The 16,051-nt window shown below is 39.5% G+C and overlaps 2 protein-coding genes across 2 annotated transcripts; both read right to left on the bottom strand.

The window, feature by feature from the left end:
- Positions 1-494: 494 nt before the first annotated feature.
- Positions 495-7,145, bottom strand: klhdc2 (kelch domain containing 2). Its single transcript, XM_034576471.1, has 14 exons — positions 6,995-7,145; positions 6,080-6,385; positions 5,095-5,174; positions 4,887-5,004; positions 4,668-4,780; positions 4,137-4,221; positions 2,534-2,617; positions 2,284-2,364; positions 2,106-2,164; positions 1,792-1,901; positions 1,624-1,696; positions 1,452-1,539; positions 1,324-1,376; positions 495-1,202 (listed from the first exon to the last, which is right to left on the bottom strand). The coding sequence occupies exons 2-14, from the start codon at positions 6,362-6,364 to the stop codon at positions 1,079-1,081; spliced, it is 1,353 nt and encodes a 450-aa protein (XP_034432362.1). The 5' UTR covers positions 6,365-6,385; positions 6,995-7,145; the 3' UTR covers positions 495-1,078.
- A 2,365-nt stretch (positions 7,146-9,510) lies between these two features.
- pole2 (polymerase (DNA directed), epsilon 2) lies at positions 9,511-14,493 on the bottom strand. The gene is made up of 19 exons (XM_034576059.1): positions 14,358-14,493; positions 13,520-13,620; positions 13,322-13,397; positions 13,042-13,119; positions 12,836-12,929; positions 12,678-12,752; positions 12,504-12,587; positions 12,296-12,352; positions 12,142-12,190; positions 11,953-12,025; positions 11,410-11,582; positions 11,236-11,325; positions 11,086-11,140; positions 10,940-10,999; positions 10,764-10,841; positions 10,465-10,573; positions 10,022-10,198; positions 9,798-9,865; positions 9,511-9,701 (listed from the first exon to the last, which is right to left on the bottom strand). The coding sequence occupies exons 1-19, from the start codon at positions 14,426-14,428 to the stop codon at positions 9,683-9,685; spliced, it is 1,587 nt and encodes a 528-aa protein (XP_034431950.1). The 5' UTR covers positions 14,429-14,493; the 3' UTR covers positions 9,511-9,682.
- Between the last annotated feature and the right edge of the window lie 1,558 nt (positions 14,494-16,051).

The following is a 16,051-nucleotide window of genomic DNA, read 5'->3' as shown; positions in this document are numbered from 1 at the left end:
GTGGAAGTCACTGTTGTAAAATCTTACTGGCTTTGTTGTGTTGTTCGTAAAAAGAATCAGATTCTCGGGTAAACTGCAACATGCACGTTGACCTTCAGGAGAAAATGAAGTTTCTAAAAACAAAGCTGAAGTTCTGCCTCCTTCACAAACTATATTTTTCTTCACTCCGTCAGAACAATGCATTTTCCTCTTTCTTCCAGTGGTCTCTCTGAAATTGTTAATACATGATTGGTGTTTTCTGTCCTTATTATAAGATAAAACGGTATCTACTACTACAAAGCCAGACTGGTTTATCAGCTGGCCAATAACATAGGCTGATATGAGCCTTTTAGACACATTGCTATGTGTGTTTGTTATATGAAAATAATTTTATATTTTACATGTCTTTATATTTATAATAACGTTCATGATCAAACAAGCCTTGGTTAAATTGCTTTGTTATAAGGGTTGGATAATGTCATCTAAGTTTTTTGCCCAAATATTGTCATTTTTTCTCTCCTACATATCAGTATCTCCATCAACCCCCAAAAATCTCGATCGGGCTAAAAACACCTCATATTTTAAGAAACTCATGATTTTTCTTAATATTTAACACCTCCGTAGAAACCTGTTCAGTGTAGTGCTTGGCTACAATAGAATTACCTGTGTATCATTTACTCATCCACTACAGTAGTAGAGACATTTATGTAATAATATGGACAGAATATTATGCCAATATTTAGCCTCTTGTTGAAGTGGTGAAAAATCCTTCTGGAAAATGTTGCTGTCCAAAGAAAGCAGAACCGTTCATGCTGCACTGACAGGCTGAACCTCACGAGCTCTGCTCCTCCACTGACGGTTCTACTGGCTTCATGACAGTTACAGGGTAATAAACAGAAGAAGCTTCAACCTTAGTGTGCAAGTCCACAGCTGCTCCCTATTGCTTTAAGATTTAGTTTCATGTACGCAAGTGTCCAAACACACATTAAACTAATGTTCAGGTAGGACTACCTGCTCTGAGAGAAACAAGCATCTCTTCCATACATACATACACTTCCTCTTGCAATGCTCAGGGTTCGATTGTAAGCCTCCTCTTCGTCTAAGAGCCCAGTGTGTTGACGCGTGCCATTCTCTGTTTGAGGCTGTGCAGGATGGGTTTGGGGAGACAGTCCCAGTAACTGGATAAGCGCTCCCTGTGCTGCAGAATGGCCTCCATACAGAACCTGCACAGTGGGGAGAGATGTGCACGTGAGCACGAAACAATGAGAAGATTCACGTATCAGTTTCAGATATTTAAAAAATGTACGTCATAGAGTATTGTTTTTTTTTTCTGTATAAACTCACCCAACTAGCGATTTGGGTTGAACATTGAAAACCAGTAGCTCGTTGCTGTGAGCCTGTCAAGTGAAAATCAGGAAATTAGTAGGACAAACTGTTAATAAACTGAGATATTTGAGGAGAAAATAGCTTACAGCTCTGTGATGAGACAACAGGTTGTTGGCACAACCTCCAAACACAAACACCTCCCCATCAGGACCCGAGCAAGCCGTGTGCCACAGCCTGAAACGAACACAGTATACCTTCAGTGCTTCACATTCTCCCAAACACACAACCACATGATCACAGTTCAGAGGAGCTAATCACCTGGGACTCTGTGCGTGACCGTGTTTGAAAGGCTTCCACTCGTTCTTGCTCACAGAGTAAAGCCAGGCGTCACCTGAAAATCAAGATATGAGCAGCTCAGTGAGATCAGGCATCGTTTTCAGGTAATCATTATGATCTCCCTACTGAAAGTCAAGAGTCAGATTTTACTCAGTGTCTCTCTCTCTGTGGTAAAGCCTCCGAATAGGAAGATGTGGTCCGATGACACAGGAGTGAAGGAGTGCCAGGACCGGCCCACGGGACACTGCTGGGGAACGTTCCTGCAGGACGGAAGGGGGAGTCAGTCGGGAATATTTGAACAAGAACGGGACAATTGAGAGAATTCTGGAAGGTAGAGGAACCACATTCATACTGGGGAGTGGAAAAACTGTATTACTTTTGTCGCACAATGAGTCATAACGGTCAATATCAGGCTCAATTATTAGTATTAGGGCTAAGCATGAGAATAAAAGGACAACACTCACATTTCATGCCACTCCCACGTGTCCAGGTCAATGTAGTGCAGGTCGTTTAGTCGGTAGTTCTGTTGAACACAGAAAATGAGTTATGATTGGATGACATGTGGCAAAATATATCCATATGTTGCATTTGGCAAACCTGTGACTCCTGAACAATATAGTGTTTATGACGGAGATTATTTACCTTGAATCGTCCCCCGAACACATAACCTCTGTTACCAACTGTGGCACAGGCATGAGCGGCTCTGGGTGATGGAGCGTTCCCCTACATCGGGCCAGACAGGAAAAGAATCATGTCAAATATTTTGCTCTGGTAAATATTCAAAGGATTTCACATATTCCTGAAATAAAAAATAAAAAAATTAATGTGGTGGGGGGGGGTAACGACCTGAACAATGGCTCTGTGTGTGTAAAGCTGAAGTATGTTTGTTTACCGTGGTTATGGGCTGACTCCATGTCAATGTCTCCAGGTCCAAGATATGAATGTGATTGTTCCAACCTCGCCCGGGGCTGTCCCACTGCAGCAAACATACACAGGGGAATACATTCAGAGAAAGACCAGTGGAAGTCACTGTTGTAAAATCTTACTGGCTTTGTTGTGTTGTTCATATAAAGAATCAGATTCTCGGGTAAACTGCAACATGCACGTTGACCTTCAGGAGAAAATGAAGTTTCTAAAACAAAGCTGAAGTTCTGCCTCCTTCACAAACTATATTTTTCTTCACTCCGTCAGAACAATGTTTTACTTTAATCTAACAGAATTTCAGAATATACACAAATTAAACCATGAAACATGTATGTTCATTGTTTAGAGCAGAGGTCACTAACAGGCAGACCGCGGTCCGGGTCCGGACCCGGACCCAGAAGCCGTCCCGTACGGACCCGGACCTACAGCCAAAACAGAAGGTTATGATTTAAAACCTGACGGGGCGCTTCTATTTGTAATCAGTGTAGCTTTTGTAGTCTTTACGGTAGTGGTTTAGCGGATGAGAAATGCACAGACCAATTGCATGCGAGTTAAGCCATCCCACGTGATACTACTCAGCCAATCAAGTCTGTGCATTCCAGGTGGTAAACATTGCGACTATACAGTGCAGACAGATGAGAGAGTTAGAGGCAAGTTACACATGAGAAGACGGTAGAAAGAAAAAGAAAGATAGCGATACAGGTAGAGAAAACAAAGGGAGAGAAACAGACAAGTGAGACGGAGAAAGGGAGAGAAACAGAGGAGTGAGACGGAGAAAGGGAGAGAAACAGAGGAGTGAGATGGAGAAAGGGAGAGAAACAGGAGTGAGATGGAGAAAGGGAGAGAAACAGGAGTGAGATGGAGAAAGTGGAGAAACAGGAGTGAGACGGAGAATGTGGAGAAACAGGAGTGAGACGGAGAAAGGGAGAGAAACAGGACTGAGACGGAGAAAGTGGAGAAACAGGAGTGAGACGGAGAATGTGGAGAAACAGGAGTGAGACAGAGAAAGTTGAGAAACAGGAGTGAGACGGAGAAAGGGATATAAGAGGGGAAGAAAGTGATTCTAAAACTGTTCAATTGTTGAGATTTATTATCTGTAAAATTGGTTGAGACTTTTGAGTCAAGATGTGAAACAGAAAAAGGGAAATTCAAGCTTTTGCTCCCTTTATTTTATTTTTCTGAAGTTAAGCCCTTTATTTGAACATGCACAATTTTCACATTTTATTTATTTTCTCTTATTTTGAAATGCAGCCCTACTTTTATTTAGTTCATGAGAGAACATTATACATATCTGCAATCATACATATATGTTCTGTTCTATGTTACGTGACAATAAATATTGTCAAAAAGTTTTTGAATCGTACTGAATTCATTTGATTTGACAGTCAGGTGTTTAGTACATGCAGATGTTGATAGAACTACTAGGCTACTTAAATATATATCACACTAAATAGTTAGACATTATGATCTTCCGGACCTTTGCTTCAAGAAATTTTCTCTAACTGGACCTCTTTATATTTTAGTTGAATACCCCTGGTTTAGAGGGACAAGTATCTTCAGTAACTACAAACCACGAGAGAAGAGGATTCATCATATTCAAACGTCCCTCGATGAGGTCCCTGTACGACGTAGCCATAGCCCCCAAAGAATATGAGCCTGTGAAAGCAATGAACAAACATTTGTAAAATGTCACTTCAAAGAAAACTACGATTGTCTCTCATTTATTCTTGTGTATTAACTACTCAAACTATAGAAAAACCAAATCACGAACAATGTGGTGTGTCCTGCTGATCTACTTCTAGAGGAGAACAGCACATTGTTGTTTCTTTAGATAGAAAACATTTAAAATACTATTTTGTGTCTAAGGTTTCCCTTCTCACCAATGTAATAATTAGCCATGTAATTAAAATAAAAAAGGATCTTGAAGCTTCCTGCTGGGGATCTGGGAGCTCATGTTTATCAATGAAGACGAACTTTCTAAGATTCATCCCTCAGTAACATTAATACCCGGAACTTGAATATTACAATTTGAATAAGCTGTTAATCACCATGTTTCACATCAGAACCCTGAAAAAAAGAAAAGAAATGCAGTCATCCTTCACCTGTTCTTCTGAACCCAGCAGCCTAACTTGTCCTTGGACGACGGAGGGAAGCCTTTAAGATCTGTCATTTCCTCCCACACAAGGCTGGGAGCTCTCAGGGGCAGGCGGTAGATCTGAGAAGAAACAGCAGGCCGACATTCTTCAAGCTCTGATGAACAGGCATCACGCAAATCACTTGAAAACAACAGAAGATTGTGGGAAACACACAAACTGTTGTACCCTGTTTGTGTTTCCCCTGGCATGATGACCTCCAAATAGGTAGAGGACTCCATCGACACACACCCCGCAGCTGCCTGACATGGATGTGTGTAGGTTACCTCCGGCTACATGCTTTGTCCTGTGAACATATGATGTTTTGTTGAAATCGGACTACTTTATGCAAAGCTACTTTAGGCATACTATATGCAATTTATATGCAAATACTCACCATACACCTGACTCCATGTTGTATGTCCAGATTTCACTTCTCGGCAGATACAAGTCAAAGAATCCGTGGTTTTGTGCATTCTATAGGGGGGGGGGAGGTGATTAATATGATTAATCACTTCTTTTGTGTAGCATATTTGAAAATAAGGTTTACAAAGTGTGTGTATGGGTTTTAACAAGTGGTTTAAAAGAAGTCACTGAATCTGCCGGTCTCATCTCCTCAGGCTTCTAAAGTCGAGGGGCCATGATGGCAAAAGTCACCTTGGACGTTCCCCTCAACTTTGAGACGCCCAGAAGGGCCCCACCTGAGGGTCTAAGGCCGCGAGGGGGCTCGTGTAGAGTCAACATTTCTGCTATGTAGTTTGGGACCCAAAGCTTTTAGAGTGAAAATCTTAAAATCAATTCTAAACAGAGCAGGGAGCCAATAGAGAGAAGCCAGGATTGAGTGATGTGATGTCATATATTAAAACTAGTAAGAAGCGGAGCTGCAGCGTTCTGAACTAGTTGGGAGGGAGAGAGTGAAGAAAGTAATTAACCCTGTAATTACTTCACGCAACTCGATTGCTTAGATATACAATATACCTACTGACATGTACTGCCATTACTGACAATACCTCTGTTATTACTATGTCACTGTTGCTCCCTTCATCTCTCCTTCTTTTGTATAAATACTTTGAGCAGTGATACACCTCTCTTTTCTCATGAATGTTGTAAATACTGTTATTTTGTTGATGTGGTCTGTTACACACAACATCTAATGCACTTCTGTCCATCCTGGGGATCCATCACTCCCGGCTCTCTCTGAAGTTTCTACGTTTGTTCCCCCCTGCTTTTTGTTTTTGGTAGTACTTCCTCACTTTTGTGAAGGGGTTAGGACAGAGGATGTTGCACCTTGTTAAGCCCCGTGAGGCAAATTGTGATCTGTGAATATGAGCTACAGAACTAAAATTTGATTTAATGGAGTGGAGTTTTAGGACAGGTCTTACCTTGTATCCACCCCACACGTACATGACATTTCTGTCAACAACTGCTATGTGACCGCTGCGCTCAGCTGGTGTGTCCAGCTCAAACGACTCAGACGCCTCAATGTCTAAGGGCTGCTCGTCCTCCACCTCCTCCACCTCCTCTTCTTCCTCCTCCTCCTCTTCTTCCTCCTCATCCATGTCGTCATTGACCATCCAAGCAAACAGCCTGTCGTCTTCATCTCTGTCTGAGTCGTTGTCATCCTCCCTGGCTGGCAGGTCCGCAACGTCTTCCTCCATCTCGGCCATGTCACTGTCTCCTGTCTCCTCCTGTCCAGGCAGGGAGAGGGAGAGAAATCCCGTTGGTTGGTGCTGATGGGATTTATTTATTAGCAGATTAGTTTTAGCAATAAATAAAAATAAAAATAGGCTAAGAAAACAACCCACGCTCAGAACACCGGAAGTGACGGTCCCAGCTAAGACAACAGGACACATCACCATCACAGTATTTGTTTATATCTCTGTAATGTGCAGTTTTTCATGGAGTTAAACCTTAAACTGTTCAGTCCACTTCACTTTCCTTTCAGTGAATTCAGGCCCAGGCAACGTTAGCATAGCTCGCAGCACGATTACTGTTGACCTACTTTGCTAACTTAACTATTTAGGTTAGTAAACCACCGTCAGCCGTTAGCTTAGCATCTGCATCAAAACGGAGACGAACTAAAGACTTAACTGCACAAATACATCTGATTATAAAGCCTTGAATTACTTAGCTGCTCCCCAAGCTAACAGATGTGAATGTGCCCATTAGCTGCAGAGCCTTTGTAAACTTAAAAACAAGCCAGCGACTCGGAGGAAGACGCGTCAAATCTCTGTCGACACGTCGGTGACTCGGATCACAAACATGGACGCGAAGCCACGAAGGAAATGTGTTCGTACCTGTCGTTATTTCCCCTCGTCAGATGTTTGTTTGCTGTTAATTTCAAAAGTAGTTCGCCATTCGTGTGAGGTCATCACAAGAATTCTGGGGGCACGACCGGAAACTGGAGACTTGTCACATCCGCCATCTTGATAAGGTCAAAATTAAAGCGGTACACGCCAGTTTTCATTTCCGGCCTGTTGGTTGTAAACAATAAAACATATAAATATTTATAATTACAACGTTAGCATAGCTCGCATAAATAAATAAAATGTATACGAACACATCTGTTAAACTATTTTCATTATCAAGTTTGGAAAGAGAAATACCCCATTACTGGCAAATATTTATAACTAGGGCTACGTTGTAGCACTAACGGGCCCGAGCACAGGCATTTTGAAGCCTGTTGCGTTTAGTGGAGACAGCGATCAATGACCAAGCGCACGTCTCCGCGTTGCACGCGTTTTGCGCACTGCGGCAAGGATAAACGCTTCACTTCCTGCGTCCATGACACGATGTCGATCCTTGCCTGCTAATTAGGGCCCGAGCACCTCCGGTGGGAGGCCCTATTGTATTTCGAAGGATTTGTATTTCCCTTTTGGGGCTTTTTCAGGGCCTAGACGTGCTCAAATTGTTACCAAAGTTTGCAGGGAATTCAAAACCCCAAAAGGTAATTGTATTCTGGAGTAATTTGAAATGGGCGTAGAAAAATGGCTCAACAGCGCCATCTAAGGAAAAGCCCCTCAGTTAGCTTTCACCGATCTTCACAAAAATCGTAGCCCAGGTGTATAATAACAAGACAAACAAAAATGGTCAGAGGTGCAATTGGAAAAAAGCAACAGGAAGCCCGCCATTTTGACTGTAGTGGCCATATTGGCCATTTTCCACATTTTTACTTTGACGAACTTGTCGTAGGGCTTTCATCAGATCAACTTCATATTGAGATGAGTGTCATTTAAAACTAACTCAAAGATTGATTTTTCGTCACACGGTGTGACCGTGGCGTGGCATCAAAGTTTGATTACACGCCATCAAAACATGAGGTTCTGTATCTCTGACATATTTGTTCCAATCGTGTTCCAAACTAGGCATTAGTTACTTTTGTACTTTTAGTTACTTTTTAGTTACTTTGGTACTTTTAGTTACTTTTTAGTTACTTTTGTACTTTTAGTTACTTTTTAGTTACTTTGGTACTTTTAGTTACTTTTTAGTTACTTTGGTACTTTTAGTTACTTTTTAGTTACTTTGGTACTTTTAGTTACTTTGGTACTTTTAGTTACTTTTTAGTTACTTTGGTAGTTTTTGTTACTTTGGTAGTTTTAGTTACTTTTGTACTTTTAGTTACTTTTTAGTTACTTTTGTAGTTTTAGTTACTTTGGTACTTTTAGTTACTTTTTAGTTACTTTGGTACTTTTAGTTACTTTGGTACTTTTAGTTACTTTGGTACTTTTAGTTACTTTTTAGTTACTTTGGTAGTATTAGTTACTTTGGTAGTTTTAGTTACTTTTTAGTTACTTTGGTAGTTTTAGTTACTTTGCTACTTTTAGTTACTTTGGTACTTTTAGTTACTTTTTAGTTACTTTGGTACTTTTAGTTACTTTTTAGTTACTTTGGTAGTTTTAGTTACTTTGGTACTTTTAGTTAATTTTTAGTTACTTTTGTACTTTTAGTTACTTCTGTACTTTTAGTTACTTTTGTACTTTTAGTTACATTTAAGTTACTTTTGTACTTTTAGTTACTTTTTAACGTAAAGTGACGTGACGTAAAGTGACGTGACGTAAAGTGACGTGACGTAAAGTAACGAAAAGTAACGTCACGTGACGTGGCGTTACGACACTTTACGTTACTTTAAGTTACTTTTAGTTACGTTACGTTACGTTACGTTAAGAATCTATAACACAAAAACACACACACACGATCTATAACTTTGAAAAAAGCACATATATACATACATATCAACATATATATAGGAGCAATTATCGTAATTATAGAGGGTTTACTTTACATCTGAATTGGCAGCAATATTTCATCTATCTTACTGTCTATAATGATATAAAACCACTTATCAATTAAAAGCAACTAATTAGGGCCCGAGCACCGAACGGTGGGAGGCCCTATTGATCGCTCTCCCCACTAACCGCAACAGGCTTCAAAATGCCTGTGCTCGGGCCCGTTAGTGCTACAACGTAGCCCTACTTGTTAATAATACTTATTTCTAAAACTTTATTCTGAGTGTAATTTCCTTCCCCCCAAAAAATCCATAGTCTATCTCGAGCAAGTTGTACAGTGCTGTCAAACCAAAACCTTCATGGCCGATAATGGTCATACTGTACATACGTCAAATTGTAAATATCTTTCGTTCATATTGCACAAATCTTTTTTCCAGTCTTTATTATATTTCTATAGGGTTTGCTATTTCTTTATTTATGCTCAGCTCAAACACCCCACAGCAAATTCCTAGTATGTGTACACCTTCTGATAAAATGCATTTTCAAACCTGAGCTGATTGTTGTGCAAACACAAATATGTCACAATGTTCAGTATCAAGAGTAAAATCTTTATTATTCATAACAGAACACATACATACAGACACAAGTAAAAAAAAAATCAAAGGGTTTATTACGAGTCCATTTAAACACACAGTATTATACAAAGACAATGTACAAAGACGAATGAAAACAGCAGCACTTGTAGATCCATGATTTTCTTTAGAGCCCTTGAAGTTTGCTGTAACAGATTAGTGTGCACATTAGTGAATGTTGAAAGCACAGTTATCTCTAATGAATCATGTCATATTGAAAATTTAAGGAGAACGCATCGTACCTGTCCTCAACGGTTTTGTTGGATGGGTAGTACACCTTAAATGTGAAGCCACTTTTTGGGAATGAGCCCTGTCAAAATCACAAATCGTTTACAAAACATGTAAGTGAGGCTATTCGGCTATAAGAACAAAAATATATAAATTAAACCACTACCACTTGTAAAAAACACATTCTATCAGACTCCAAAGATAAGATAAACTAATTTAAGCTACATCTGTTTCATACCGGGTTAACGCAGAGGCAGTCTGTGTTAGTGATGCTGAAGGGGTCGTATTTGTCTGCGAAGACGATGACGTCAGGGACCGGGTAGACACGCAGGGAATAGTCATACGCCCAGAAAACAGGACTGACATACAGAGGCAGAGGAGTCAGGTGACCCTGAGATAGGATGGTCTTAACAAACTGGGGAAAGAGGAAAAAGAATAACAAGAATTTACATGTTGTGTTAAGAAATCTTTGCAGCAACAACTCATTGCTCTGATAACACCTAGAGATAATTACTGACTTTTGAACACTGTGTATGAAGAGAAACAACACTTTCAACAACATAACATGTACTTTTCTGCCTGTGTGTGTGTGTGTGTGTGTGTGTGTGTGTGTGTGTACAAGACAGAAATTCCACTCAAGTAAGAACAGGTTTGTTTAGCCGTAGAGAAGCTGAAGCTCACATGGTTTGGAATGTCAAGGTTGTTGTTGGGCAACCTCACGCAGTTCCTGCACATCTTATTGACCAGGTCTTCTCTGATAATGACGATTTCCTGGCTGCAGTACTGGATCCTGACAGGAAAAACACACCATGGCAGTGAAGGTCAGTCACTGTGGTTTCTGTCACGAGTCTTGCAACACTTCTCATAACACCTTACATATCAAAGTATGTCACTTGTAAAATAATGTATTGTCTTCAACAATTAAAACCCTGATCAGACAACATGTCCACATGTGATAAAAGTCACATATTGGTTCTCACCTGCATGGGTTAGTCGTGAACACAGAAAACGGCACCCTCTCTCTGAACTCATCTGTGATGTGGTCTGCCAAGGGAGGCCTGTGGGAAACAGACACTAGTTTATCCTCATTGATCCAAAAACAATGAACATATCTCACATCATCATGTCAAATACCAGATGTGTAGTTTGTGTTTACCTCGGCAGGATGGAGCCTGGACCAGGGTCTTCAGGACCAGGAACAAACACAAAGCGACTTCTGCAGGTTTAGGATGAACAGACTTCAGTCAAACGTATGGAAACTAGAGTAGTTAACAATAGAACAGAGTATGAATCAGATCTTACTTGCTGTGAATGCTGGGGTATGAACATATGGCGTCAGCGAGAGCTTTCAGTGACTCTAAAAAGAGAAAGATGATGACATTCTGAAATGCAGTAATTTATCCCACACAGAGATCTTAATAAGTACAATAGGTTATGAGTGGTGAGTTCCACCTTTGAGTGATTTGATCTGTGTTTTTCCATATGGAGCAGAAGAAAAGTTCCCACAGAAAATAAAACAGGTAGGAGGCATCGCTGCATAGCCTGAAAAAACAAAGTGAAAATGAATGTGACTGCTTTCTCATGGATAACCCCTTTAAAGTTTATGACCATGGTGCAAGAGCAGACCTGAGAACATGAGGTTGAGCTTTTCCATCACTTCAACACTGTCCAGCCACACGTCAGAAGCAATCACCATCATGGCATCCTCGTTCTCCTCCTCGAGCTGCTTCAGCTTGGCAGAAGCCTTCACCGACGTGGTGGACGGGCCCCCGAAGAAGTTAATGTTGCCATAGTACGCCCTGGACATGAGGCAAGGGTCGTGTTGTGAGGGAACAAGCTCATGTATCAATGCAGGAGTCACCTTAAGATACTGAACAACCCAACTAAATACTAAACTTAAACCTGAAATACAAATAATGTATTTAATGAAATCAGCATCCTGTTACTAAAGACAGTCTCCATACTCAGCTATTGAAAGAGATTTAAAACAGGAACAAAATGACTTCAGTGACAATTTCACTGCAAACCAAACAACAGGAAAAGTCAAATTACTTCACAGCCTCTGACTCACCCCATTATCTAACATGAGGCTGGATCAATAACCACAGACAGCTCACTACTTCAACTTCCCATGAGTTTGCCTCAACACCTCTCTTCAAACCCACTGACCTTGTGGCTGACGACGGCTCTGTGGGCGGAAACCCAAAACCATTGACGTGGAAAACCGAGTCCTCGTACCAACCTACAGCAGAAAAGGCAAAACCTCTGATAAGATCATCACATGACATTTTATTTTTTAAATCTTATTGCATGTTTTGTCTATTCTCCACTTTATTAACTAGGAGTAGTTTTTCTTACCCTCTGCCAGCACAAAGCAGGATTCTGTGTACAGGCCATTATGAAACTGGTGAGAACGTCATTAAGGAATTCATCCTTTTTAAAAGCCACGAATTATAGAGAGAATACAAATTACTTTTTGTTGACAGGCTCCCACAAACAGGTTAAAGGATATTGCTTTGGACATTTCCAGTTGCACAGTTCCACTTGGGTCCTCCAGGTAGAATTTACCCTAAAAAATATTTAAGGAACAAACTTTTTTTTGGTAAATCGGACAGACGGGAATATTGAGATCTTATCAAGGAGCTAGAAAAAGTCAAAGATGTGTTTCTCTGCGTGGACTTAAACAGAAATGTATAAACTTCTCTGCGTCTCTAACTCACCTCTTTCAGCTGTGTGATCATCCCGAGTACAATCACCTCTCCAAGTTTAGCTGTGCTACCAAGCAATGCTTCAATTGTCTTCAGCTAAAGACAAATCACAGCAAAACGATCTGTAAGTGAAATCATTTTCGCTCTAAAGTGATGATGATGATTAAAATGATGACTATCTGATACCTGAAATTTGTTTTGTCCCTCGTCAACAGCAGCTCCGATCGCAGGTGGGGTGAACAGCTCGTGCCGATGTGTACGCTACAAAAAATACGTCTTAGTAAATACAACGTACAAACTGCACAGATTGTAAACAGCAGCGAGAGCAGCCCATCATTACTGACCTGTTGTAGGATTGTGTAGCGCTCCCTGAAGAGTTCAGCTTTGTCTTTGGCCAAACCACATAGACTGGGGGTTGGATGTCTGGTCATACTGATACTGAATGGACATATAAAATAAATAAACAAGGTCTGCAGTACATGAGCAGCATGGAGAAATATTTTAGTTTCATTTTGGTGCCAAAGATAGAAGGAGCTGTCCCTTTACTCACGGTACGAATTTCTTCCGCTCCAAACTGTAAATGTATCTGGGCACATGGAAGGCTCCGATGATGTTGAAGACGTTATCTCTGGAAGACAAGGAAACACTTCATGTGCCACGTTTGTGCATGTTTTCAGATTCATTTTTAAAAGTCTAGCGGATATCAGTGCATACTACTTCTATTTTGTAATTGACAACATACTGTAACTTGCGTCAGGATAACATTATTACGAATATAGAAATTAAATAATATACCACATGAAACATGAATTGGTTGTTGCCGCACTTACATGCTTTCATCACAAGACTGAGTGCAGTCCTGTACGGCAATTTCCATCACAGGCAGCTCTATCATACTAGAGGACACTGTTGGGAAACACACACTGCCGTCACAACATGAACACTGCGGTTAAAACACATGATCACCAATTGTGCATTAAACACACTGCGATCTGTAGTTGCCGACTGTATTACTGCACTTTACATACATGGCTGCTTCTCCACCGAATCCAGGACCCTTTCAATGACATCATCCAGCTCAGCAGGATCGACGGACTCCAGCGCCTCTACGAAGTATTTGCTGGCGTCACTGGTGCAAGAAAACATGGAAATATTGTTATCATTTCTTTTTTTTTTACTAATACTATAAAACCACAAACTATAACAACACTTAAAGAAAATGTGTGTGTGTGTGTGTGTTAGCTTCTGTACTTAACTTAACTTGTAAACAACAATAGACATGTATTGAAATGGGTTTACAGGAGATACAGTTTTAAGCTAAAGTTAAAATGCTGAAATTGATGAGGACACAACACTGCTTATAATGCAGTTATAGAATATTCATCATTCTGCTGAGGGCCATTCTGCAGATTTAAATTCTGATGTTCATATCTTTATCTGTATTTACTCACATTCAGCACTGGGACACTGTTAGTTTTGTTTTAAGAAAATAAGTGAATCAACATCTTCCACCATTGAAAGGAGCTGACGTTGAAGTGAAAATGCTGAAACCAGCTGAAGTGCTGGTTGAGGTGAAATTGATGGGAGCTACTTTAAAGATAAGGGGATGAAACGAGTGTAATTATGAACACAGAGCACTTCAGTTCACAGGTAAAGTGTAAAGTCCTTGTCTTCACAACATAAGTTCATTAAAACCTGCTGCTGTTATTGTTTATTTCCTGTTTCCACTCATACAAAACAAAGCAGAACGTATCGATCCACGTTCTCCCAGCTGACAGATGTACCGGGAGCTCAACGCGTCGAGCAGCAGTAGCTTTAACTTTCAAACTTTTAAAACAACGTTTAAAACATAACAACAATACATACGGTCGCAGCATGAGTCCCCGCATCTTGAAGCCAGCGGACACTTTGGTCTTTATTTTGCGAGCAACATCCATTTTTGTTTTCTGTCTCTCTGTCCGACTCAAGCTTTGGCGCTAAATGGCTACTTCCGCATGTATTTCATCACTTCCGCTGAAGACTCGCGGAAAAACAGCGAAAATGAAAACAGTTTTTTCTTTTTTCTTTTTAGCAATGATTACTGTAATAATAATAACATAACAATAATAATAATCATGATCCAATTTACAGGCATAATACATAGCACTTTTAAAGTAAAATAAAATGAAATAGAATGTGGTTAAGTTATAAAAGATGTACTGTATTTCTATAAAATCGTGTAAAAGCTCACATAAATACAGAATGATGAGAAAACAAGTACCAGTATTCTATTTATGAAAGAATAATATTAAATAGAATCTATAAATGAATGAATCACCATAAAATTGTAAAAAATTCATATTGTAATAATTGTAATATCTGATATATTAAGTGTAAGAATTTGTACCAGTAAAGTATAATAATAAATACATTATATGATAAACAGATATTTTGTCTCAGTTTTTTAGATGAGTTCTTTGTCAACATTTAGCTTTTGGACCTTTACTTTTCCACTTGCATTTTGTTCATGAAGTTTATTTTACCTAATAAATGTATTCTATTAAATTTACCACAAACTAACCCACAAAAAGATCCAAGGATTTCATTCTGCCATACTTGTTGGTTTGTGGATCTGTGGTTTAAACTAATGTGTATAATCTGCTTTATGCACTGAATTTACTGGGAAGTTTTAAAGAACATGATACCTAGTCTGCAGTAACTTAATGGTCAGTGGTCCTTGAAGGAACAACAGGGTTTTTATTGACCCTGGGTCATCTGACAGGTTCATCCAGTCCTGCAGGTCCCTGTTTGCTCCTGTGTGTTTCTTGTTGTTCTCAGTTGTAGACTACTGTTTGGACAATGCTCTCTTGAATTGGAACAATAAGCATCATACATTTAATGTCATACATTTTAACCAGTGTTTTACACGATTTCTTATCTGACACAGAAAGAACTGATAAGTATGTATTTATGAAGTGAATTATTTTTTGTTTATGTATTTTATTTATATTTTAGGACAAAGCTTGACACACAGTCTACATCTATAAATCAAGACAAAAATAAAAAGTATGAACTGAATTAAATATATAATATATAATTTACACTGTTACACCATTAGGTTCTACCTCCTCGTGTATGTGAAGCCCATGATAAACTAGAAACACCTTTCAAACCATGAAGTACAGTACAACACCACCTTTAACTATGACCTTAATAATAAACATGTAATTTAATTTACACAATTAAACCTGGTTTATAAAGACGATGTAATGTCAGGGCAGGATTAGTTTGGATTAGATTGTACTGGGATACCTAATACAGTGGTCACTGAGTATAATTACATGATAATGAGCAATATTTTAAAAGGACACATTCCATTTTGTCTGAAGAGCATGCACCCAAACTAAAAAGATTACTTCCTCAACCCTTCTGATTTCAGCCATAACCCTGTTCTGATTTGAAAGGTAAGTTAAAGTCTTACAGCCAAAAAAGCCATAATAAATAAAAGAGGTACCAAACCAAAAGGAAACCCATGTATAAGGTGACTATTTTTAAATGAGGGAAATAGGGTCTGTAGTTTG

This window comes from Hippoglossus hippoglossus, chromosome 22 (assembly GCF_009819705.1).
Source record: "Hippoglossus hippoglossus isolate fHipHip1 chromosome 22, fHipHip1.pri, whole genome shotgun sequence".
Classification (NCBI taxonomy): Eukaryota; Metazoa; Chordata; class Actinopteri; order Pleuronectiformes; family Pleuronectidae; genus Hippoglossus; species Hippoglossus hippoglossus.
The sequence above is the reverse complement of the archived record's forward strand: the minus strand, read 5'-3'. Positions and strand labels throughout refer to the sequence as shown.

Coding starts and splice junctions, on each gene's coding strand:
- pole2 (XM_034576059.1), bottom strand. CDS start 14,428: ATGGATGTTGCTCGCAAAATAAAGACCAAAGTGTCCGCTGGCTTCAAG. Junction 13,398..13,519: donor TTCGGTGGAGAAGCAGCCAT/GTATGTAAAGTG, acceptor GTTTCCCAACAG/TGTCCTCTAGTATGATAGAG. Junction 12,026..12,141: donor CTGCTTTGTGCTGGCAGAGG/GTAAGAAAAACT, acceptor TTTCTGCTGTAG/GTTGGTACGAGGACTCGGTT.
- klhdc2 (XM_034576471.1), bottom strand. CDS start 6,364: ATGGCCGAGATGGAGGAAGACGTTGCGGACCTGCCAGCCAGGGAGGAT. Junction 4,222..4,667: donor TGCTGGGTTCAGAAGAACAG/GTGAAGGATGAC, acceptor TTGCTTTCACAG/GCTCATATTCTTTGGGGGCT. Junction 1,203..1,323: donor CAACCCAAATCGCTAGTTGG/GTGAGTTTATAC, acceptor CCCACTGTGCAG/GTTCTGTATGGAGGCCATTC.